A 26,040-nucleotide genomic window follows, 5' to 3' on the forward strand; every position below is an offset into this window, starting at 1 on the left:
ATGAAGGAACATTCTTTCACCTCTGGTGGACCTGCCCTAAAGTGAAGGCCTTCTGGGAAATGATATATAATGAGTTGAAAAAGGTATTTAAGTATACCTTCACTAAGAAACCAGAGGCCTTCCTTCTGGGTATTGTCGGCCAGAAGGTGCTAAAGAAGGACCGAACATTTTTTATGTATGCAACAACGGCAGCAAGGATACTCATCACTAAGAGCTGGAAAACTCAAGATCTACCCACACTGGAAGAGTGGCAGATGCAGCTGATGGACTATATGCAACTGGCCGAGATGACTGGTAGAATCCGAGACCTGGGAGAGGAGAGGGTTGAGGAAGACTGGAGGAAATTTAAGATTTATTTACAAAAATATTGTAATTTGGTTGAATGTTAAGAAGGATGCTAGATCATAAATAATTGCCCACCACTGAATTAGATCTGAATTTGACGATAAGTGAGATTAAGGAAAATACAAACTTTTTGGAGAATTGCTAGATTTTATTTAAATGAGCGGAGATAAGATTGCAAACAAGTGGGTAATTTGCTTGGAAAAATTTTTTGTAACGATGTAGGTGCGAGCGGGAGACGTGAGGGAGTCCAAAGAAGTGACGAAATTATGTTATGATATAAGTAATGCTGTTTATTATTTATGCATTTGTATTCAAAAAACTTTAATAAATATGTATAAAAAAAAAGACATGGGAATAACTTTCTGGATTCTGTTTTTAACTGCTTACAACATCGATCCAAGTTCCTTATGCCTGTATTGTTAACAGCATGTTGTATTTTGTATTTCCATAATCACAGAGAGCATTACGTTAACTTAGTTATGGTGGGCTGGTCACAGTCTTTCCTTTTGAGATGTGGGGGTCAACAGTTCAAGTAATATTTTAGATATTCCCCCAGCTCTTCTAATTTTAATCTGGATTTATTGGAAGGGTTATCCTAAAGGGCAGTCAGTTGTCAGTTTTTAGTTTATTGTCTTTGGGTTTCTTTCACCACCTTGAATGCATCATATTGTTTTAGTGCCTTGGGCAGCAAACTATACTGGGGTGAACCCAGATTGTCCTGAATTTCACTCTTTTCTTTTGAAAAGTTTTTATACCTACTTTTCTGCAAGCTCCACAGTGAGATGAATGCCAAATGTTCCACCTTTTAAATGTTTACCACAAGATTCTGTCTTGATATTTAAAAGAGATGGTGGATGCTATTTATTTGCTTGTCACATTTGCATTTACTGCCTTACTAGAAACAAGCAGAGCTCATATTCCTCATTTTCTGCTCCACAGTAAGTAAAGTGTGTACCTAGCTGGGGACTTCATAGAGGAGGAACAATGAGAAGTGTGGGTCTTGGTTGTAGCCTTCCAACCCATTTCACTGATACTGCAATTCAAGATTAGATGCAGTGTTGTATTTATATCAAATGCCCCACCTCCCTGTGCTACTGGCAGTTTTTAAAAAGAACAAACATTGCTGCACCTGCATATGCTTTCCCTGCTCTTTACAAATAGCAGTTTTCTGGTTACCCCTGTTATGCTGGCATCTGTGCCTGTGGATTCCCAAGCATTTGTACAAAATGGAGCTTGTTCACACCATGGCTTTCTACACACACCCCTCTGCCTTATACTATGTCATCTAGCCCAGAATTTTCTCTTGTTGGCAGTGGCTCTTGGAGGTCTCAGAGCGGTTCTTCCCTTCACCTGCTGTGTGATCCTTTTAACTGGAGTAGCCCAGGATTGAACCTGGAGCCTTCTGTGTATTTATCACGTGCTCTGCCACTGAGGTATTGCCATTATTAGATGCAAAGTGTCACATTTATAATAGGGTGTACTTGATACCTTGAATTTGTATGTACAGTACTGCAAATAAGGATATGAAGGCTAAAGTGTTGGAACTCTAAACACTGTAAGGAATGGTTTACACAGTAATTGTTGAGTCAATCATGTTTCTGTGAGTGAAAGATATGAGTAATTGTGCAGTGCCCGAAGGCGAAATCTTTCTGCAGCTGTGAACTATCTTTGCTTTTAATCTTAGAATTAGTGTATCTTTTAATATTTGTAAACCATGTGTAAAAGAGTGCGAGCGAGCTTTGCTTACTTGCATATATAGCAGAAACATAGTATATTTGTTTCATTGTGACCTACTACACTGGGGCTCTTATTGTAAATCTAGTTAGAGAATATTAAGGTGTCCATGAACTGAACCTGATCAATTAGTTGCTGCTGACAGCCCATCAGTGACTGAAAGTTTAGTGCAGGGCAAATAAGGCTGACAGGGCTTTTGAAACTCACGGAATGTGACATTATTGCTCTTCTCAGACCTGTGTAACCTCTCTTAATATGAATGGTAATGGGATTCTGTGATGTACTTTTTCTAGTTGCTTCTTATGCTATACTCAAAATAGTCTCTTAAGAGTTTATTTAGTACCAAAGTTGCTCAAGTGTTAGAAAATTGGAGGGTGTGTCTATACTTCAATGCTGGCTGGAGATGAAGCTTTGCATGGAATTTTGCACAGAAGTCAGCATTCAAAGGACAAGACTTAATGAGAATGGCATTTTAAAAAAAGGTTCTCCATCAGAGGAAACTAGTAAAGAGTTATAGATGATCACTACTCTAATCTGTGGTTCATACTTTGCCTCTCAACCATCACATGTGATATACTTATCTGGAGCTCTTAGGAGAATTTCAAGTTAATTCTACAGCAAGCAACAAGAAGGCACTTCTTTCCCCAACTTTTATTCTTCTTTATTGACAAACTTTGTCAGCTATGGATTTTCTCTGTGTCCGTCTGCAGCCAGTTGTTGCTGTTTGCTTTATTGTACGATGCTAATACTGCTTTAGTAGGTGGGTTTCAAATTTGCCCTATCCAACAGTTGCAGCTCTTGTTACAATATTCACTTGCTGAATTAATGCTAAGCAAAGAGATTTGTTTGAAAAATGTCAGCATTATACAGCCAGGAAGGGCTTGACATTTGGCTGGAACAGGTCCACAGATTTTATAAGTGATTGGTATAGTTCAGAAGGCAGCTTCCTTAATTGGAAGGTGACTTCACCAGTTTGTACAATAATTAAACAAAATATACCAGCAACAGCCTAGCAAGGGAATTCAACAGGAATATTGTTCCTTTGTTTAGACGCTGCCATGCATAACAGTAGATGGGCTATATGCTGTTCTCTTGAGTTGAAGCTGAGTGTGCACATTCTTCCTTTCCCCGCACCTCCCTCTCTTTTTCTTGAAATGAAATTAAGTCCCTGCTAATTTTTGCTCCCAGGAGTAGTGTTTTGTTGTAATTTTCTGGTCATTAGTAGATAACTGTAGAAACGTACAGCAGACATAGCACATGAAATGCTGTTAATTTGTTGATGGGCAACAAAGTAGGTATTGTCATGTTCAAAATATCCCTTTTTTACCATGAAAACTTCCTTTCACTGAAAAGTTGTTTTGGTTTCACAGTAATAGTTACACATCTGTAGTAATACCTCCCCTAGAGGAGTAAGGTTTATTCATATGTAACAATTCTGTGTCTTTTAGAACAGTTCTGGAAGTTACCTTCATATCGTCCATATCTACAGCAGAGTTGATGCTCATTTGTTAAAGTGTTTTCAGACATAATTTATTGAGGTATAGCTTCTATTGAGATGTGGTGCTTCCCAGCATTAGCACAGAAATATTTGGCTGCAGGGGAAGTGGTGATTTTCTCCCCAGCTTATCATTGAGATAATAAGTACAGTGTGAAGTGTGCATGTCTCATCATAGACACTGGCTAGATCGTTTTGTCAAGATACCAGTGGCAAGCAACACTATTTCCTTCCGTGTCTATACCAATTTGGTGAGTGCTTTAAAAATATTGTGTGTGGTTTACACTATTCAAAAAAAATAAATATTTAGAATGTGTTTCAGCCCAATTTTCTGGAGGCTGGATTCCAATGCTGGGCAGGGGACAAAGTGGGCAGGGCAAAACAAAACAATAGTCCCAAGAAAAAGAAAAACTGCATGTTCTTCTATCTCCCACAATGTTGTCACAGACATAAGTTCACCTGGCACATAGCACTCATCGTCTACCTTCCAGGACCAGACAGCTGGTGCATCCTGCCACAAAGCCAGGCTCCAGGCCTGATGACATGCAGCCTAATCCCAGAAATATTTACTCAGAAGTTAGTCCCATTTAGTTAGACATTCCCAGTTAAGCATGCATAGGATATAAAGAAAAAAGTGTTTTTATAATTACTCCGGTGTGGCTGGAATGAAGCACCCAAGGGCATCTGCCCAATTGCAAGAAAGTTTTATATCTTTTTAGTGAGATACTAACTATAGCTCTCTTCTCCCCAACTCCTGAGTTAAATTGGGACAGTCAATGGCTGGGCAGGAAAAAACTTGTGATGTCCATATTTGCCTGTTTGTGCTATTATTTGAGGAAGTGTAAAAATAAGCTGTCTGCCCCAAAACGTTTGCAGGCACAAACAGTATTAAAAATGGGATTGTGTATAACTGCCCTGACACCATTGTGAACACAAACAATCATGAATGCAAAATAAAAGGGACCTCTGGAGGGCTCCCAAAGTTTTATTGTGAATATCTTCAGTCACACATCAGTTTCCTACATTAAAGCTTATTTTAATTGCTTTTTAAGAGTATCATTAGGCTACCAAAACAAACGAAACTTTTTCTTTGTCTTATAGGGTTGCATGTATTATCCTGCTATTGGGTAACACAGATAATAACTGTGTAGTAACTATGTAGTTTGGAGTGGATATTTTATGCATCACAAGTTTTTGGATGCAATTTACCCTTTTTCAGCAGAAAAACAACCACACTGTTTAATTGGTGCCTCTTTTTACAAAGAGTTCATATTAGGTGACTCATCCTTAATGTCATACTAACCAGCCAGAAGTATCAGTATCAGATGATGAGATCTCTAAAGCAATGCAGTAGCTGCTTACAGTAAATTTATCTTGAACACTGAATAAAGCAATTTGGACAGCCTTATGTCTTGTTGTTACTGAACATTGCTTATGTTTTCCAAAACCTTGGTTTCAATGTTTCCACTGAAATAACTTTAAGTGAGGAGAAGAAAAGAGAAATATATTTGAGAACCAAATATGCACTACTGTTGTACAGTGGTGCCTCAGGTTACATACGCTTCATGTTACATACGCTTCAGGTTACAGACTTCGCTAACCCAGAAATAGTCCTTCAGGTTAAGAACTTTGCTTCAGGATGAAAACAGAAGTCGTGCTCCGGCGGCACAGCAGCAGCGGGAGGCCCCATTAGCTAAAATTGTGCTTCAAGTTAAGAACAGTTTCAGGTTAAGAACGGACCCCCGGAACGAATTAAGTACATAACCCGAGGTACCACTGTATCTACTTGTTGTTATACAATTTTGTCATTTCTGCAGAACTTGGTGTTTGCCACTGTTCTGTTCTTTGAATTAGTGTGTTTCATAACTTTAAGTTAACATATTGAATCCTGGATGCTTTGGGGGGATTAAAGAAAGTCTCTACATTTTAAAATAAACAAACATGAAAAGGGTATTGATGTTCTGCTGTGGTTAGGATAACCTGCACGAACTTTTATCTCAAAGCATTAAATATTAGTTTATTGTGTGGATTGGAACCAGGCTTATCATCATAAGGCCTTTAAGCAATAAGTACTGTATACCTTCAATAAATAGGTAAACAAGGCGATATGGGCATTTGACATGTTTTATTTATTTGAGGTATTTTCTTTGGACCAAGCAGTCCCAAGGTAGCTTCCAGCAAATAAAAAATGCAAAATATATTAGCCAAACAAACAAACAAACAAACAAACTATAGTAAAACTCCTCATTGAAAATAGCAGTAGGGCTCCACAACCATAAAACAGCCATAAGAGCAGCATTCAACCCAACATAATAAAACCAAACACAAAAAAAATTGCATAGCACAGTTAATCAGCAAACCAATTCATTTGCTCCTTCTCACAAAACAAATATTAAATGCACAGATCTTGCATTGTGTGTAACCTTGTACTTGGCAAATGATTAACAAGAAAGAAAATTTGTTATGAAAAGTTTACTCTCTCCCTGTATATAGCCCCACACTTGCTGTGCTTGATGTGTGAGTTTACAGCACTTACAAAGTACTATGTCCTATTTTCTGTGGTAAGGCTGTTCTTTTCGAAGTTAGCTAGCAGACATTCTAAAAATGTACTGTTTATCCATTTACTTAACTTCAAGGATAAGTGGTGACTCTGTGTTACTTCTCAAAAACGGCTGCTGCTAACCAATTTTTCATTGTGTTTTTTTTTTTTTGGGGGGGGTTGCTCTTTGTAGTATTTCCTGTTCCAGAGCTTGTTTGGTTCTGGGCAGCTGAGGCATTTCAGTCAACCTCCAGAAACCCAGCAGCCATAGTGCTTGTACTTGTCTTCTCAGTCTTGGGAGTTGGGTTGGGGTGAGGTGAGGATCACCACGAAACCTCCAGGATGATTCCCACCCACCTCTGCAAGCTTTAAAGCAGGCATCCCCAAACTTGGCCCTCCAGATGTTTTGGGACATTAAATTTCCCATCATCCCTGACCACTGGTCCTGTTAGCTAGGGATGACGGGAGTTGTAGTCCCAAAACATCTGGAGGGCTGAGTTTGGGGATGCCTTCTTTAAAGCTTGGAAAGGAGGACTGTTCATCTTGCTGCAGAAACTCACTTACCATGGTGAATGACAAGTCGGAAGGAAGCCTGCTCTCAGCTCTAACCCCCTGCCCTAACTCCTGGTCTGAGCTCTCTTTTCTGGCAACTGTCTACAGCTTACCCCTAACAACTGCACAGATAAATGCACTTGTTAAACTTGCTCATTTCAGTGATGGTTAGTTTTTTGGGTGAAGCGTGCCACAAGTCAAGTCCAGAATATATGGTAGTGCCACAATAAACTACTAGTACCTGGGTGTAGGGACGTGGGTGGCGCTGTGGGTTAAACCACAGAACCTAGGATTTGCCGATCAGAAGGTCGGCGGTTCGAATCCCCCCAATGGGGTGAGCTCCCGCTGCTCGGTCCCTGCTCCTGCCCACCTAGCAGTTCGAAAGCACGTCAAAGTGCAAGTAGATAAATAGGTACTGCTCCGGTGGGAAGGTAAACTGCGTTTCCGTGTGCTGCTCTGGTTTGCCAGAAGTGGCTTAGTTATGCTGGCCACATGACCCGGAAACTATACGCCGGCTCCCTCAGCCAATAAAGCGAGATGAGCGCTGCAACCCCAGAGTCGGTCACGACTGGACCTAATGGTCAGGGGTCCCTTTACCTTTACCTTTACCTTTACCTTGGAGTAGGTTTGCCACTAATCTGCTGCATTCGAGAGCAGGCAAAAGGACATTATTCGGGAGGAGGCAGGAAAGAGCTCCTATGCCATAGTCATTGCTGTCATGCTCTATCCAGGCCTATGGGTCCATGTGCTTCTATGAAAGTATGTCTTAAATCTCCATGATACATGCTATATTTGTGCTGCAGGTTGGCCACCCATGTTTTCTCTGCATTTATAGTGCTGTTCCTTCACCACCTGTGGTGGAGGAGGGACTGTAGATCCTGGTTAGAGCACATGTGTTGGTTATGTATCTCCAATACAGTGCTGGTCTTGAATGGCCAATGGTTCAGTCATTTAAAGCAGCAAGGTATGTCCCAGTGTGCATACCCCATCACTGTGCATCTTTGTTATTTTCTGGAGATGTTTATCTTGAAATAATTATAGCAAATGATGCATTACTTTTAATTCTGCCCTTTTAGGATAAATGGTCATTTTGGTTGCTGTTAAGCTTGTTTTGCCTTTTGTCAAATTCTAGTTAATGGTGTAAGACATGTGTTGGCAAAAGCCTTGGGGGGAAAACCTTACTTCCTACTTCATCTTAAACGTTTTTTTCTATGAGCTTAATTACAGGGTTTTACCTTTCTTCTGTAATTAACCTTTCAGTTAATTCTGTTTGGTTTTTTTGCTTTTAAAAGCCTGTGATTTCTTGTAACAACTCATCTTCTCATTGACACATATCTGTAGACTGAGGACATGTTAGACAGCGCTTGCCTCCTCTAGAATATGAGCATCCTTCAGTCTCTGCTTTCTGCATTCTTTTTTTTTTATATATGCACTAATATAGTAGTAGACAGCTTCTTGAGAAGTATGCTGAATAAAAGGTATGTTATCTGTTTGCTTTTGGTAATTATGTCTAACAACTCTGCCCTAGTTACAGATAGGTAGCCGTGTTGGTCTGCCATAGTCAAAACAAAAAAAATTCCTTCCAGTAGCACCTTAAAGACCAACTAAGTTAGTTCTTGGTATGAGCTTTCGTGTGCATGCACACTTCTTCAGATACACTGAACTCTGCCCTAATTAGAGATACTGGGACGCGGGTGGCGCTGTGGGTAAAACCTCAGTGCCTAGGGCTTGCCGATTGCATGGTCGGCGGTTCGAATCCCCGCGGTGGGGTGAGCTCCCGTCTTTCGGTCCCAGCTCCTGCCCACCTAGCAGTTCGAAAGCACCCCTAAGTGCAAGTAGATAAATAGGTACCGCTTTATAGCGGGAAGGTAAACGGCGTTTCCGTGTGCTGCGCTGGTGCCGGCTCGCCAGAGCAGCTTCGTCACGCTGGCCACGTGACCCGGAAGTGTCTCCGGACAGCGCTGGCCCCCGGCCTCTTAAGTGAGATGGGTGCACAACCCTAGAGTCGAACACAACTGGCCGGTACGGGCAGGGGTACCTTTACCTTTACCTTAATTAGAGATAACACTAGGGGCCCTCGAGGCAAACTAGACAACCACCTGGGTTGCCCAAATTTCAGGTATCTCAGCCCTGCATATGCCAGGAGTTGGTGAGAGCTGAGCAGTGTACAGGTTGTCAATGCAAACCCCACCCCCTGCTGCATAGCTCAGTTGTGGATTGTGTCCCTAATCTTGAACTACATCACTAGCTTGCACTTTGTCACTGTTCTCTAATTCTAACTAATTCTATACTTATAGCATTGTTCCTTCATTCCATTATAACTGTGTATTAGTTACAACACTTAGCATTGTTTTGAAGGCACTTATAAATCCTTACTCTTTGTATTATTATTATTAGCGTATTGGTATCATTTGTGGCCCTAACAACTAACAGGACTTTTGTAGCTCTTTGGGTGTCACATGTGTTAGTTTCACTTTCTCTCCATCTCCCGCAAAACACAACAATAAGAGGGAAACATCGGTGGCTGCTTGTGCATTCCTTTCTTCTTGCTTTGCTATAAATACTTGCAAATACAGTAAGCTACCTATGAATAGTTCACTGTAAAATGCACATAATGGTATCTGCAATATTCTTGGGTGATGTTGTCAAATCCAGGCATTGGAACAGTAGAAGATGGCTTGGAGATGTCCATTGCTTCTTCCAATACTTGGACTTCCTTCCGGACATTTCAATTGTTTCTTGCATCTTTCTTCTTTGAGTGGTGCTAGCTTTTCAGAACTGTCTATATTGAAACTGTCACAATGCAGTAAATATTGCAATGAACACCTTGCTGCAGCTCTCCTCCTTGCTGTTACTGCACAGTTCACTTGGCACTATTCAAAGTAGCCTTGCACCCAATGGCTGCAAACAGAAAATAAAACTTGGCAGTTGTTTGTTTACTTTTGAAGTTTATACCTTGTCCTTCAATGGTCAAGTGGCATTCCAAGAACAGCCTTTAAAGGAGTTAAAAAATGCAAATATGATAAAAGATGAAACCAGGCAAAGGGCCTTTTCGGCAGTGGCACCCACCCTGTGGAATGCCCTCCCATCAGATGTCAAGGAGCTGAGTAGTTATATAACCTTTAGAAGACATATGAAGGCAGGCCTATATAGGGAAGTCGTTTAATGTGTAATGTTTTAGGGTGTTTTTTTGTATGTTGGAAGCCCCACAGAGTGTCTGGGGCAGGGGTCTGCAACCCACGGCTCCAGAGCCGCATGTGGCTCTTTTACACCTTTGCCGCGGCTCCGACTAGCGAGGGGAGGAGGCGCATTGTGTGCCCCGACACTCCCCACTGTGGTGGGCGCTGTACTGGTTGTGACGTTGCATGGGGGCGGTGCGTGCGTTAGTCACGCACCGTCCCGACGTCACCTTCCCGCCTGCTGTCAGATCGGAGGGCAGCGACGCACATGCAGGTCTATATTTGTTTAAAATATCACAATGGTTTTGCGGCTCCCAGTTATTTTTTCTTTGGAAACGGGTCCAAGTGGCTCTTTTTGTCTTAAAGGTTGCAGACCCTGGTCTGGGGTAACCCAGTCAGGTGGATGGGGTACAATTTACTTATTTATTTACAAAATGTTTCCATTTAAATTGTGGGATGATCAAAATGCAACATTGTGGTTCATATCAACTGTTTCACAGGAAATTCATTATGCCACAGTGTTTTTTCCCAGTTGAGGAAACATTGCTGATGCTGATGTACTCCATGTATTTTGTATCTCTTCTTGCAAACTAAGGCAGAAGTCCTGTGTTAGCCATTGGGGTCTCTCTCTCTCTCTCTCTGTGGGCCTTAAAGCAGTCAGAGGTTGTACTGTCCAATGGCAGCTGCCATCAAGAGAAAGAGGATATTACATGTCTATAGAACAGAGGAGGCTGTGGTTGCTATCCCTTGTAAATGTACTGCCAAGGTTACTTTGAACTACCTCTGCTCAAGTGTGAGCCTTGTAGCATTAGGCCAGTGATACAGCAACAGGCCAGTGATAAGCACAAGTGCACTTTAAGGTCCAGTTCAGAAGTATACCTCTACAACATGGCTGCTGCTGACAGTCACTTCTGCACATGGTTGAGCTGGAATGCACAGCAAGTACCCATGCCAGCACTGCCAGCCTGCCAGATGTGTGAGGCTCGCTCCCTTACTCACAGTGCAATTTGGCTGATCCACATGGAAAAGCAGACTCAAACTTCGCAGCCCCAGCCACACGAAAGCGATTTTCAAGAGCAACCACAAACCCATAATTTTGGGAATATAGAGCAAATGTTTTTCGTATGGAGCTCAGCATAATATTTAATAAAGGCAAAGTTTGTCAAATGCTGTAGCATTTTCTGAGACCACTACTATCTGTAGGTCCTTTTTGTCATTTGTGGGAGTAGATGCACTTACATATCTGTCAGTTTCTTTGTATTTTATTTCTGAGCAGTAAAAAAACCACAGAGATAGGCTGAGGATTCCTCCCCCCCCCCCCAGCTTTTGACAAAACCTGCCTCAATGCCAGATGAGCAAGGCGCTAAAGGTGAAAATGTTCACAAATCCTAATGTTTCTTTGGCCACAGATGCTGTGGGAAGTATCCATGTAGATACTTGACAATATCTGCAAGCCCAGACAGTGAGTCTAAGACTCTCTAAACCCAGGATCAACAGCTGCCTCTCTAATACTCTGGTAGGGGCAAATCTAATTTCATTAAGCAAGGCATATTCCCTTTGATCCCGTCACTTGAAGCTATCTTTTTCTTATTAGCCAACAATGTCTGGACAAGTTAATGCATTGTTAGTTAGCTGTGAGCTACTTACAGAAGGGACATTTTTGTGCCTTGCTGTGAAATCATTGTGACATACCTCTGTTCTGAAATATTTGTCAGGATCTTCACAGTCACTAATGGGTGTTGGGGAGAAAAGAGGAGGAACAAAGTAGCTTAAAGCAACATTACCTAGCCAGACCATTAAATATGTTTTCACATATTGCTTTCTCTTGGGCAAAGGTAAAATCGACCTTCCTCTTCTCTCCCATGTTTGTTTGTTTGCATTCTAAGAAGGGTCCATTTTATTGCAGTTTAGTACTCCTGAAGAATTGTTTACTATTGCTACTAATAATACGAATTAATGAAACATTCATTAAATGTGTTTTATGAATGCATAATAATATTAAAAGGCACCATTATTCATGACTAAGTAATGTTTCTGCAACAACCCTGCAAATTAGGTCAGAATTATTATTATCCCCATTCTGCATGCTAAGTGAATAGTGACTTCTAATGCGTACATGGCTGAGGTGAGGTTTTGAACATGGCTCTCTCACTCTTAGCGACTATGATTTGGCAGCCTATAAATCGTTAACACTTGAAGAGCACTAGCAAAATTCAGTAACAGTCATTGCTTGAATGAATGCTGAACTTACCTAGGGCGTTAGCTGGTGATAAATGCCTGACATTTCTTTACTGCACCTACATACTCTTATTTATTTCTTACTCTCTCTACAAAATGGCTAAAGGTAAGAATAGGTAATAACATCCCTGCAGGCTGCATCCTGCTTTCCAAGGCTCCTCCCTAGACCACACGCCCCGTGTTTGATGACTCATTTGCTGGCTGGTCCTTTTCCGAAGAATAAAGGGAGAAAAACTTGGATGGTGGAACAGCCTCAGCAATCTTTAAGATGTGTCTGGCAAACTTCATTGATTTCCCCTGGCAGAACAGTCTTAACACTACTCACCTGTGCTGTCTTTATTGCTGGGAAGTCCACAACAACATGCATCAACGTCTTTTTCATAACTGTCACACTGAACAGATTTCCTGTTGCTGTGGATAGTTTCTGTGGGATCTAGAAGATTGTTTTGCGTGGTGGTGGTTGTGTGTGGAAATCGCTTGCACTTTAACCAGCAGCCCTAAATTGCAGGCTTGATAATTATGTTTTTGTTGACCCATATACATATTAATGAAGGTGAATTGCTCTTTTGTGTTGGGAGCTTCACTGACAGACTTGAAAATTTGTTTGATAAGGGTGGACCCATTTTCTTCGAGGTCATCCTGGCTGACTGCCTGGCTGACTGAATGTGCCCCTAATTGTACCGAGTTACCGTATCCAAGTCCTATGTCATTGATCACCATTGGCAGAAGCAAGAAAACTTGTTTTGATTTTTTGTCATAGTAGCGGTTTATTAATTATCCATAACAACAGTTTCTATGCAAATACAATTCTGGTTCTAAATGCAGCATAAGGGGTCTCTATAGTATAGTGTATTTTAAAATGGGGTTTTAGAGTTTTTAGGGGTTTTTGAATGTTTTATGTAGTTTTGTAGTAGTTTTATGTAGTTTTTATGTAGTTTTATGGTAGTTTTATGTAGTTTTGTAGTAGTTTTTCAATTTCATTGTTCTGCATGGGACAATGACAACAAAGATATCGTAATCGTAATTGTAATACATAATAAATAGACATGAAAGAGAACAATAAGTAAAGTTTTTTTGGGGGGAGGGAATAGAAGTTTGAAAAACAGATATGTCTTCTTTTTTGAGTGGATAAACTTCTAAATGGCGAGAGCCAGTGTAGTGTAGTGGTTAAGAGCGGTAGTCTTGTAATCTGGGGAACCGGGTTCGCGTCTCCGCTCCTCCACATGCAGCTGCTGGGTGACCTTGGGCCAGTCACACTTCTTTGAAGTCTTTCAGCCCCACTCACCTCACAGAGTGCTTGTTGTGGGGGAGGAAGGGAAAGGAGAATGTTAGCCGCTTTGAGACTCCTTAAAGGGAGTGAAAGGCAGGATATCAAATCCAAACTCCTCCTCCTCTTCTTCTTCTAAATAAATGAAATAATGCCCTTGTTACAATATTGGACTTATGGAAAATATACTGAATTGATGTAGCAAACTGTTCAACCATGATGTCTGGGGGTGGGAAAATGCTGAGAGATGAGATAATTTTATACATGTGTGAACTTATGGGATCAAATAAAATTCTAATTGAAGTAAATGGTTTCCTATGTTAAACCGTAGGGAAGGGCAAGTCTATATCCTAACAATAATTATGTTTTATTATGTCCGGTTGCTTACAAGTAAGAGAAACTTGAGTATATATGTTGTGTGGTAGATCTGTTAGGAGAAGCCGAGGAAAACTTTGTGTGAGGCATTGTATATTGATATGACACAGGTAAGCAGATTACCCTGGAGCTAGTCAGCTATTAAAACTGCTCTTGACTGTTTGACTTCTGTGGGGAGGATAGGAGCGGGGTTGGTGTAAATATTTGCACACTCTAATCTTTCTAAAAGATCTGGAGAATGTTGATGTGCTAGTTCAGATGTGCTGCAGCTTAATTTCTGTATAGTCTGGTTTCATGGGGTCAGTGCACTGGTATGCCAGCCAGAGCATTGTTTTGTATCGCCTTCTGTCTCTTTTTTACAGGCACAGCTACTCCCAGTTATGCTGTTGTTTCAAAAAGAAGTGAGTGAACTTGTTGAGTTGTGTGACTGTTGTATAAAGAAAAACAAACTCACCTATGAGGAGTTATCTCATTACAAAGCTCTTGGTAAAGCTACAACTTACTAATCAAGAAGCTACTTGATGAAATATGTAATTTTAGAAATGCATTCCTTTTTACCTGAGCACAGGGGTAGGCAACCTAAGGCCCAGGGGCCGGATGTGGCCCAATCACCTTCTCAATCCAGCCCGTGAATGGTCCGGGAATCAGCATGTTTTTGTGAGATTTGACCAGCTTCGGCCCATCTGAAGCTGATACAGGCTCGTCTTATCTTGAGCCCAAGCAGAGTAGTCCACACAGCAGAAGGATAAACAGTATGTGCCACATTCTTAACTTTATTTCCACTCTATGCTGAGAGAATACAAACATGCATCTTTGCCTCTATGAGACCAGAGAAGCAACTGTCTCTCTAACAAAGAAACCGAGAGAACACTGAAAAACAGGAAACCAGTGAACGTCACATCCAGTCTCCCATTCCTGTGGGAATCCAACAGTAACTTGGACTGTGGAATGCAAAACAATGTCTTGTGACTGCAGTTGCTGCTCAGTGAGGGAAATAGAAACCAACAGTTTTTACATGAGTAGAATGCATCCTTTTCTTTAAAATGCATCTCTGGGTTATTTGTGGGGCATAGGAATTCATTCATTCTCCCCCTCCCCCCCCGCCCCCCCAAAATAGTCTGGCCCACCACATGGTCTGAAGGACAGTGAACCGGCCCATGGTTGAAAAAGGTTGCTGACCCCTGTGAGTTACATCCACAGTGTGTAAAAGCGCCAGGTTTATTTATCAGAAAGTTATACAAAAACTTCAAGATGTGAAAAATATGTTTGGTTCAAGTTCCACAGCTGTTGCAAACTCTCTAGAAGGATGGCTTTATGCAAACCACTATATCTTGGCTAATAATATTGGCCTATCTAACAGGGTTCATATAATGATTACAGAGATAGTGTGTGGAACTCTGTGTTACTGATGAAACTATCAAATTTTGTGTCACCTTTAAAAAAAACACCTTTTGGGTGTGGAAAGTTCTGCTTCTGAATGTTGTTATGGAAACTGAAAGAGGACCATCTTAAAATCCAGATCACTATTGTGGACAGTGTTGGTTGCTTATTCAAAGGCCACATTCAGACTATCATTTGGCTCTATAAATAATAGTTTATGAAGTTATGTATGAGTGCTGTGGCCATTATTATTATTTTAATATTTATTAAATTTCTATACAGCCCTTCATCCGAGGATCACAGGGCAATTGACAATATAAAAACACAAAAATACACAACATGGTAACAAACAAAAAACTGCTGCCCTCCCCGCCGCCACCGCCACCGCCACCGCCACCATAGATTTTTAAATTAAGCCATGTGTTTCTCCTTTGCCTCCTTCCATCTTGTGGGCTTCATTGCAGAGATCATTGTAGAGTTCCTTGTTAGGTCCAAATTTTGGAACCTTTGGCTTAATAATGTCTGCTAATAAACCAGAGGCAGGATTAGATTGAAGTGGGAAGAGAGGAGAAGTCTCTTGGGCCATCACCACCCTGAACTTCTGAGTTCAGTGAAACTACCAAGAGAACTCCTCCTGCTGATCCTGAGAGGTTCTGTAGGGGGAAAGGTGGTCTCTTAATCATATTTGGGGCCTGTCAATTAGGCCTTTTAAGCAATAGGCTGAGCATTTTTAATTGGGCCAAGAAACAAACTGGCAACCACACCTCTATGTTTTATTAGCAATGGTGGGAAAAAAACCCCAGCTGGTTTGGGTCCAAGCCATACATTTGAGTATATCTAAAAATAAATCACCCCATGACACACAATTGTACATGACAATTATGAGATGATAATTTTTGTGAAGAATGAAGTGTCATAAATAAGCCACTTAAATAGGGTTGAATATTTGGTCATGGCTGACAGGAAAATGAGTTAGAAAATAACAGAGACGTTTTAAAGAAATCTCCAGGCTTTTTGTGTTGTACATTTTGCATAGATTCTGGAGGTTATCTTCGAAAATGATCTTTGTTCAGTATGTGAGAAAGCTCCGAGGTATGCAGCTACAATGAATGTTAGACTTAGAGAGCAGCACAGTGAGGAGTTTCAGCTGCTACTGCTTCCCTTCAGTTGAGCTGGTTGCAGGTGTTTGCATTACTGTACAGTGTTTGCATTACTGTACATTACTGTACAGGGACGCAGGTGGCGCTGTGGGTTAAAGCCTCAGCGCCTAGGACTTGCCGATCGAAAGGTCGGCGGTTCGAATCCCTGCGGCGGGGTGCGCTCCCGCTGCTCGGTCCCAGCGCCTGCCAACCTAGCAGTTCGAAAGCACCTCCGGGTGCAAATAGATAAATAGGGACCGCTTACCAGCGGGAAGGTAAACGGCGTTTCCGTGTGCGGCTCTGGCTCGCCAGAGCAGCGATGTCACGCTGGCCACGTGACCCGGAAGTGTCTCCGGACAGCGCTGGCCCCTGGCCTCTTAAGTGAGATGGGCGCACAACCCCAGAGTCTGTCAAGACTGGCCCGTACGGGCAGGGGTACCTTTACCTTTACAGTGGTACCTCGGGTTAAGTACTTAATTCGTTCCAGAGGTCTGTTCTTAACCTGAAACTGTACTTAACCTGAAGCACCACTTTAGCTAATGGGGCCTCCCGCTGCTGCTGCGCTGCTGGAGCACAAATTCTGTTCTCATCCTGAAGCAAAGTTCTTAACCCGAGGTACTATTTCTGAGTTAGCAGAGTCTGTAACCTGAAGTGTATGTAACGTGAAGTGTATGTAACCCAAGGTACCACTGTATAGTCTTTCCCTGAAATGCCCACTGCTTGTAACAGTTACTAAACCCACATATTATTACATCACAAGTGGTCAATTTATGCAGCCCATCTTGACCTTTTTAGTCCACGGTCAACTTCCATTTTGCCGTCATTTACTGCACTTATTTCTACTACCAAGTGCAAAAAAACCCTGTTTGTTTAATTTTAAAAAGGTGTTGCATTCTTTGCCTGTAGAATAGTACACTGGTACCTTGGGTTATAGACGCTTCAGGTTACAGACTCCGCTAACCCAGAAATAGTACCTTGGGTTAAGAACTTTGCTTCAGGATGAGAACAGAAATCGTGCTCCAGCGGTGTGGCAGCAGCAGGAGGCCCCATTAGCTAAAGTGGTGCTTCAGGTTAAGAACAGTTTCAGGTTAAGAAAGGACCTCCAGAACGAATTAAGTCATTAACCCGAGGTACCACTGTATCTGAAGTGCTTTAGAATTGTTACAAAAGCCATAATATTAGCAGCAATAAAAACAATTATTACGAGTATGAAAATCATGATAAAACTAAGCTCAAACCATTGTATTTTTGCTGTGACTAAAGTTACTTCACACATCACGGGACAAATCTGGTAGAAGCCGTTTTGGGTACATAGGTGATCAGCCCCCTTTTTTCCTTTTAGAAATAATCTCATTAGCCTAGCCTAGCAGTGCCATTTTGAAATGAGCATGTTTTTTCCTGAAAAATTGGGTTCATGGACCAGGATAGTTTGGAAAAGCTTTATGGAGAATTAGAAAGCTTGCTCAGAACTTTGTGATATTTTAACTGGTTACAATAAAGGTATTGCTTTTTATTTTGAAATGTTTGGTAACAGAAATCTGGTCATCTTACTGGATTTTTTTTTTTTTTGGGGGGGGGGGTTGTCTCCTAAAGTTACATGGCCAGAATGGCAAATTTAAAATACCGCTCCTGTGTTTGCTAATTGAGTTGTTTGAGGTTGTAGTGCTCAATATATCTTGCCTCTTTCACTTATATTCTAATTTAATTCACCATGGTTTCATTCTTTCATTCCTAGAGACTGTTGCTTACAAACCTCACAGGCAGATTTCTCTGGTTAAAAATCAGTGGTTTCCTGTGATTCATTGTTTGCAAGTCACAGTGAGATCTTTAGGTGCAAAGCAGTATAGATATGCAAAGTGGGATTTAGACAAGAGTTGCTAAGACCAGCCTTGTCCTGATTAGCAGCTTAAAAGTAATGGAAAACATGGATGAGAGTATTCATTCAAAAGATTATTAGCAGGGCCAGTGGGGGTGGGGTAGAAGAGCCATTTTGTCCCAGGGTCTCAGGATAAAAGGGGTCTTCAAATTTATTTTTTCAGCACTTGATAAGTTTTGCAACTTCTTTTTTATGCACATATGACCCAAATGTTTGCTGCAAAAGCATTTGTTAAATAAGAAAATGTATATTCAGATTATTTCTCAATCTATTTTTGGTGCCTTATGTTGTTTTTAGGTCTTGTCATTTCAATTTTTATTATGGCTAGGGAGTTTCAAAAGCTAGATTTGACCCAGGCCTTCCTGGACCTCTTAGGGGGCCTGATTATTAGGCAAAAGTTTTAGTATCCTTAAGTTATCAAGAAGTCGTGTGTGTTTACTGAGAGAAAATGAAAAATAGATTGCCTGTGCCCAAGGATCACAACACTGGCGTTCTGCCAATTTTGAGTAAGGCTGTAATCATGAAGAAGTCCAAAGATTGATTTGGAATGAGGTCATATTTATGTAAATATGCAAATCAGGGCCACATTCTAGGAGACTAAAGCTTTTGTAATTATTTGAACAGAGGCCTGGGGCTCTTTTCATCTACTCAGCCAGAGTTAGACAATATATTACTTGGCTTGATGTGTGTCAGATTCTCTCTATGCATAAGGCATAATATAGTCTCTTTCACAGGTTATTTCATATAGTTAGGGCAACTTTGAATGTGGTAACAGTTCTATGGTCTTGCTAAATGTTAGTTTTTTCACTGAGAGCAGGGAATACTTAAAAAGCCTTTGCCTGTGAGACAGATTTTATGGAAACCTGGGGTTTTCAGTGCAAGTAAAAACTAGAAACTAACCCTGTCTGGTTTGTGTGTGTATATCACAGGAAGGAAACTAGTCTTGGCTGCAGAAAAAAAAAAACATGTTCCCAAGGAAAGGAAAGGGTGTAACTTGTCCTAACTGAGAGGAAAGGGTGTGGATTTGATAATAATTTCAGGAAACAATAAATAATTCAATTCTTGTCCAACCATCCATCCAACAGCAAACACTGCTATTTGTTTGGTACTTGGTTTTTCAACTTCTTTAGGCTTGTGATACAAAGTAAATGAAAATCACCCACCTTCTTTTTTGGGACATGCAAAGTGAGTTCATGTAAATGTAAAGGATTCTGACATTCGTGCAAAGCTCCTCTGACACAAATTGCTATGTGTAGGTGCCCCCTCAATATATTAGTTTTTTGAGTAAGGGGAAAGTTATCCATTAAATAGAACACAATATGCTAGCAACACAATACAGTCGTACCTTGGATCCCGAATGCCTTGGAACTCGGATGTTTTGGCTCCTGAACACCACAAACCCGGAAATGATTGTTCCAGTTTGTGAACGTTGTTTTGGAACCCGAACATCCGGCGTGGCTTCTGCAGCTTCCAATTGACTGCAGGAACTTCCTGCAGCCAATCAGAAGCTGTGCTTTGGTTTCTGAACGTTTTGGAAGTCAAACAGACTCTGTTCAACTTCCAAGGTACGACTGTATATAGCAGGCTGTAAAAATGTGTGCTTTCCTTTTCTGGTCCATAACAACTGTATGAGCCTATCTAATGAAGAACCATCCTTTGTGTGGAACATCCTACCCTATATTACTTAGCCAAGATCAGTTTCAAGAAGACCTGAACTGTTCGGTGAAGGGGGAGGGGCAGTGTACCTTGATCTGAAAATACAAACACTTATCCCTTTCCCTGGGCTATCCCTAGGGGGATGTGGAGCCAGGACAAATCACACTGTGTGTGTATTCCCCACACCTTTCCTTCATCCACCGTCTACTCCTGCTCCTGGTGGTGGTGGCGGCAGCATCTCCTTCCACCTCAATTGCTGTTACTTTAGTGCCCCTCCTTATTTTCCTGTTGCTTTAGCAATGGCAGTGCCAGCGAGGCCTTCTGCCACCTGCCTCCCTGCTCTAGGCATTGAGGAGGTGAAAAACCTCACTGGGTGGGTGGAAGACAGCTGGGCACCAAGCATCCCCCCTCCCAAAAGTAGTTGGGCTGGGGTCATCGCCCATTCATTCCCCACACACCCAGGGATGGCCCTAGTCCTCCCAGCCAGGTGCCATTGTAATTGGGGCAAAACCTCTGTTCCTATGTTACTCACATGTAGGGCATATTTATTTTGGAGCAGGGCCACACTTTTAACATTGCCCCTGATGTTGTATCCTCTTCCTCCAATGTGGCACTTGGTTGACTGTAAAGAAACCCCAGTGCATGAGCGGTGCAGAGGCTCCACATGATCAGGAAAGGGAATAGTGGGGACTGGCATTTTCTGTACCCTCCGGGTCCATGGAGGGCCTGTTAAGAAAAGGCCACGCCACTGTGTCTTTCAAGATGGTAGGTATAAGTCCCTCGCATAGTGAACCATTAGCCATCCAGTCAATATCTTCCTGCTAGATTTTGCCAACTGTAATGGGTAAGGGACCAAGAGTGTTAAGTTGTGGGTAGACATGACAGACGACACAGCGATTTCTCCAAATAGCTCTTTATTTTTGTAAGCTGGAATAGAACTGCCTTTTAATACGGTCTACTGGCCTTGTGGATTTCCTGGGCGGAGAGTTCAGCAGCCCCAGGAATGCCTGCAACTCCGTCTTGTTCTTTGGGGTGGGGGCCTGCTGGATAGCGCGGATCTTGGATGTGGTCGGGTGAAGGCCGGAGGCATCGATAAGATAGCCCAGGAACTCTACCTGTGGAACGGCGATCTGGCACTTCTCCCTCTTTACCTTGAGCCCGGCCTCTTGGAACCTGGTCAGCACGGCACGGAGGCGCTCAAACAGCTGCTGGTGTGAGTCTGCAGACACCAAGACGTCATCAAAATATGGTACCACGCCCGGAAGCCCTTGCAGGAGACGCTCCATAAGGCTTTGGAAGATGCCAGGAGCCACACTTACCCCGAACTGCAACCGGCGGCAACGGAATGCCCCCCGGTGGGTGACGATCGTCTGGGCTTCAGCAGTGGCATCATCGACTGGCAGTTGTTGATAGGCTTGGGCAAGGTCCAGCTTAGCGAAGACCTTACCCTCACCCAGGGAATGCAGCAGGTGTTGGACAACAGGAACCGGATAAGCGTGCTGCTGAAGTGCCTTGTTGATCGTGCACTTGTAGTCAGCGCAGATTCTCACCGACCCATCTGGCTTGACAGGCGTGACGATGGGGGTTTCCCACTTGGCGTGGTCAACCGGCTCCAAAACTCCTTGGGCGATCAGTTTGTCCAGTTGTTCGTCCACCTTAGCCTTGAGAGCAAAGGGAACCCGGCGTGGCTTTAGCTTGATGGGGGCGACTTGTGGATCAAGGCTAAAGGAGATGGGCGTACCTGTATATTGCCCCAAGGTGCCGTCGAAAACCTCGGCAAAGTCTTTGACCAGACCCTCAGTCTCTGCGTTAGAGATGCAGTTGATGTCGGTGACTTCCAGGCCGAGGGCGTCTTAGTGCTAAGGAGTCGGTGAAGAGGCTCAGCCACTGTGGCTTTGTGGGGCAGGAACATGTTATAAAAGTTCAGCAGCCCGCGTCTTGCTAGGGAGCCAGTTCCGGTGCATCATGAAGAGGCCAGCAGTGATGAGGCATCCTCCAGTGAAGACGATGACGTGCACCAGACAAAGCGGGAGCGCAGGAACAACCCAGGGTTTCCCGCCTAAAATAACTGACGTGGACCTGAGTGAAAACTACATACACAATACTCCTGGTGGCCTGAGTGAGAACTTCAATACATAACAAAGAGGGTGTGTACTTGGCCTCACCAGTCCATGTCTTCAAGCCACGACAACTTAAGCATATCCCATAGATTGTAAGAAGACAGTGTTCCATGGAAGTGTGGCTTCTGGTCCCCACAATTTTAATTGCTGGGAGCCCACTGTAGCTCAAATGCTGAGGCTAGCAGTGGTCTCGCCATTGGTGACACATCCTCCCGAGGTGTTGCGATATTAGCAACTCTTTATGGTAGCTAAATTAACGGTAAGTGTGGGGCTGTAGTGGCAAGCGTATTGTTCTCTCAGCTTGATATGAGAGAATCTGCCCTAGGGGATAGTACTGGTCTGTTTTCCGTGGCTGCCTTAAGGATTGCTGAGCTAAGGTACATAAGGTGCTTTTTACGCTTTTAAGCATGACGTATAAACACTAATTATTACTTTGCAGTATGCCAGACTAGTTAATAGCTACTTGCCTGGTTGCCTGTATTTAAAGGTTCTGGAATTGCTTACAGTATCAAACAAACTTTGCTTTCTAAACCCAACCTAAAAGTTTTATTTAAGTAACGGTTTCACAGCTCTCTGTAGCTTCTCTCCTCTGGCCAGAGGAAAGTGAATGTTGCCCCTAACTCTTCCTAGTTCCTCTCAGGAAGCACAACACATGCAAGCTGTATCTAGTGTATCTATCATACCATTGCACCCGGTTGGGGGGGGGGGTTCCAAAAAACTGTGCAGAGAAACTTTTTAGAAGCTGGCTCCTTTTTCATTCTGTTTTTAGGGCAAAACAGGGTTTGTGTATGCCATAAAATGTTTTGCGCAGTAAAAAGCTATTGAATTTAAATGGGTTTTGCTTCAGCTGAATGTACCATATTTAGTATGAGGATGTTCACTCCCTTCTATTTCTTACAATGTGTTTGTTTTAATCCACCTTTTCTCTCCTGGAAAGAGGAAATAACTGTCATTCTTTTAGAAGGGAAACGAACTACTAAAGTTGTTTCCCACTGTTGCCCATCTTTTGACCCTTCCTCTTCCTCTTTTGAAACATTCCTGTGCCCTGACCCCAAAGCTGTGGTAAATTTTGGAATGGACTATGTTTCAGTGTGCTGTACTTGAAAGCAGTTAAAGTGCAAGGACTTCATTTTTATTTTGGTACCCTCTGTGCATACATTAAATGAGTCAATGGCACTCTGCTCATCTGTAAGCTGAACCCCACGTGGAAACTTTACTAGTGATTTTACTCCTGTTGTTCCATTGTTGTCATTCCATCAATACTGAATTACACCCTGTTGCCTCATTCACATTTTTAATAGGATATGTATCAGATGGAGGACGAGGAGAGAGGATTGAGGTTGAAGAAAGAGTTGTGAGTGGAGGGACGCCCTTTTCCCATCCTTTGGACCCCCTGGGAAGCTCAACAAACCTTCTGCACCTGGAACTGGGTGTGGAGAGTACAGTTGAATGAGAGACAGCTGTGGGCAGGCTGAGGAAGTACCATTCGCCTTGGGCCTGCCCATAAAAAGCAAGTCTAGAGTGAGAGACTAGACTAGAGTTCCAGGAACTCTTCTTCTTGTGGTACATTTGTGGGTGAGGTGAAAGTTTGTTTGGACCCTGGGTGAGAACCCAGAGGCTGAGAGGGAGTGTGCATCAGAAGAAGAATGACTTTATATTGATTTATATATATTAGTATCTTTGTATTGCTTTGGGACGCAGGTGGCGCTGTGGGTTAAAGCCTCAGCGCCTAGGACTTGCCGATCGAAAGGTCGGCGGTTCGAATCCCTGCGGCGGGGTGCGCTCCCGCTGCTCGGTCCCAGCGCCTGCCAACCTAGCAGTTCGAAAGCACCTCCGGGTGCAAGTAGATAAATAGGGACCGCTTACCAGCGGGAAGGTAAACGGCGTTTCCGTGTGCGGCTCTGGCTCGCCAGAGCAGCGATGTCACGCTGGCCACGTGACCCGGAAGTGTCCCCGGACAGCGCTGGCCCCTGGCCTCTTAAGTGAGATGGGCGCACAACCCCAGAGTCTGTCAAGACTGGCCCGTACGGGCAGGGGTACCTTTACCTTTACCTTTATCTTTGTATTAATGTAACATTTTTATATATAATTGTGTATTTTTGTAATATTTTCTTTAAGTTGTCTGTTGTTGCTTCAGTTTTCTGTGCACAGTTTAGAGATATTTTTTAGTATATTAAGAGGTATATAAATTTTTAAAAATCAAATCAAATAGGAAGGGCATTTAACATGTAGGAGCCGGAGTTTTAGCCAAATATTTCTGCAAACATTTCCACATTATCTAATAACTCCCCGACATTTTTAATTACATGTTTATAATTGCACATTGCTTCTCGGCCTTTTGGCTAAGATCAAGTGTATAATTGCACATTTTAATTACAAGCTTAATGTTTACCTGTCTGTTAATGAACAGTAAGGTATTATTTATAACCCAGTGGGGGATTCTGAGTATTATCTGTGTCAATATGCTTTGTCCTTCATAGGGTGTAACCTCCTTGGCCAATGTGAACAGCTGAAGGACTCAATGGTTTGGTTATGGCAATTTCTTCAATATTGCATTTCACCTCTGGGACATATAAAATTATTGTATACTACTTTATACCACTAGAGGTCAGTATAAACAAAGAAATAACGGTTGTAAGAAACATTTTGTAAAGGAAACCCTGATTTCTGTAAAATAAAATAACATACTGTATTAAAAAGCTAAATAATATATATCTCAAAGCCAGCCTGTATTTCTTCTTCTGTGATAAATACTGGTTTAGGCAAACCTGTGATTAACCAAGGTTACCCATCTTATCCACTCTTTTAGATAAGGCTGACCAGTAGGTGATTATTTTGCTAATTAAAGGCAAAGGGACCCCTGACCATTAGGTCCAGTCGTGGCCGACTCTGAGGTTGCGGTGCTTATCTCGCTTTATTGGCCAAGGGAGCCGGCGTACAGCTTCCGGGTCATGTGGCCAACATGACTAAGCCGCTTCTGGCGAACCAGAGCAGCGCACGGAAATGCCGTTTACCTTTCCGCCGGAGCGGTACCTATTTCTCAGTCAGTCTCAGTCTCAGTCAGTTTTATTGCACATAGCCAAAGGCTGCTGCAATGTACACAGAATTATTTGACAATTAAAATATACTGGATTGATTAAAAAGACTTAAAACATTTATATTATTAAAACATTACGTACTCTAAACAAGCTATAAAAATACCCCAATGTACAGATAAAAACATTAAACAATAAAATTCATAAGCTAAAATCATCACATGGTCACTAATGTTAAAAACAATATCAATTAATACAGTGTGCAATTTATACTCAGAGTGTGGTGACAAAGATAGAGCATAGCCTGAGGTAGATAGATAGGATCAAATAAATTCATCACCTTTACAGTTAATGGCTACCTTGGCTATATAATTTGCTCTAATTTTCCTAGCAGCAGTTGCAAAAAGTGCTACCCGGCAGGTCACATACTTATCTGTGTCTGCAAGGAGATATAAAATCATGTCAAGGGGGTTCTGGCCAGGGGACCCTGCCATTATAGGTACCAAAAATATTTTCCTTGCATCATTATATAACGGACAGTGCAAGATATAATGCATAAGGTCCTCTACTTCAGAACATCCCCTAATGCAAACACGTTCGTTTTTTGGTATGCCTCTGTGTCTCCCATCTCTATAAGCAGAGCTTATTGTATTTAGTCGTAGCTCTGTAAAAGCTTTTCGAAGCTGTGCAAAAGTCAATTCATTAAAATAAGATATGTGTTCATTGACCTCTCTAAGTTTAAAATACAATGGGGCACATGTAGATGTGCACATAGAGTTTAGATCGTTTTTAGTTGCCACTGCCCTTATGGTTCATTTAAGAATATTTTTCTGTGAATATAAGGGGGGGGGGTACCTATTTATCTACTTGCACTTTGACGTGCTTTCAAACTGGAGCAGGAACCGAGCAACGGGAGCTCACCCCGTCGTGGGGATTCGAACCACCGACTTTCTGATCGGCAAGTCCTAGGCTCTGTGGTTTAACCCACAGCGCCACCCGCGTCCTATTATTTTGCTAATTATTGTGAAAATATATCTATCATATCGTTATTAAGTAAGTGGCTCTTGTGGTGTTCTTGAGTGGGTTTCTGGTTATAACGTTAAAAGAGAA

The 26,040-nt window shown here is 42.2% G+C and overlaps 2 protein-coding genes across 5 annotated transcripts in view; both read left to right on the forward strand.

The window, feature by feature from the left end:
• Nucleotides 1-26,040, forward strand: part of TRAPPC11 (trafficking protein particle complex subunit 11) — an 80,560-nt gene that overhangs the window by 44,011 nt on the left and 10,509 nt on the right. Inside the window, exon 30 of one of the 3 annotated variants that reach the window (XR_013842206.1) lies at nt 24,376-24,502. The exons of 1 other annotated variant lie outside the window; for it this stretch is intronic. Coding sequence is in view for 1 of the 2 variants with exons in the window: in XM_079989897.1 (XP_079846023.1) it covers nt 12,199-12,248 (50 nt within the window). In the remaining variant the exon portion in view is untranslated. Of the gene's footprint in view, nt 1-12,198; nt 12,264-24,375; nt 24,503-26,040 lie in introns of those variants that run through there. One more of the 3 variants, XM_079989897.1, reaches the window with a different exon arrangement.
• STOX2 (storkhead box 2) overlaps nt 1-26,040 on the forward strand; it is a 136,924-nt gene that overhangs the window by 3,741 nt on the left and 107,143 nt on the right. The window lies entirely within an intron of this gene.

Source organism: Podarcis cretensis, assembly GCF_951804945.1.
Source record: "Podarcis cretensis genome assembly, chromosome: 9".
Lineage (NCBI taxonomy): Eukaryota > Metazoa > Chordata > Lepidosauria > Squamata > Lacertidae > Podarcis > Podarcis cretensis.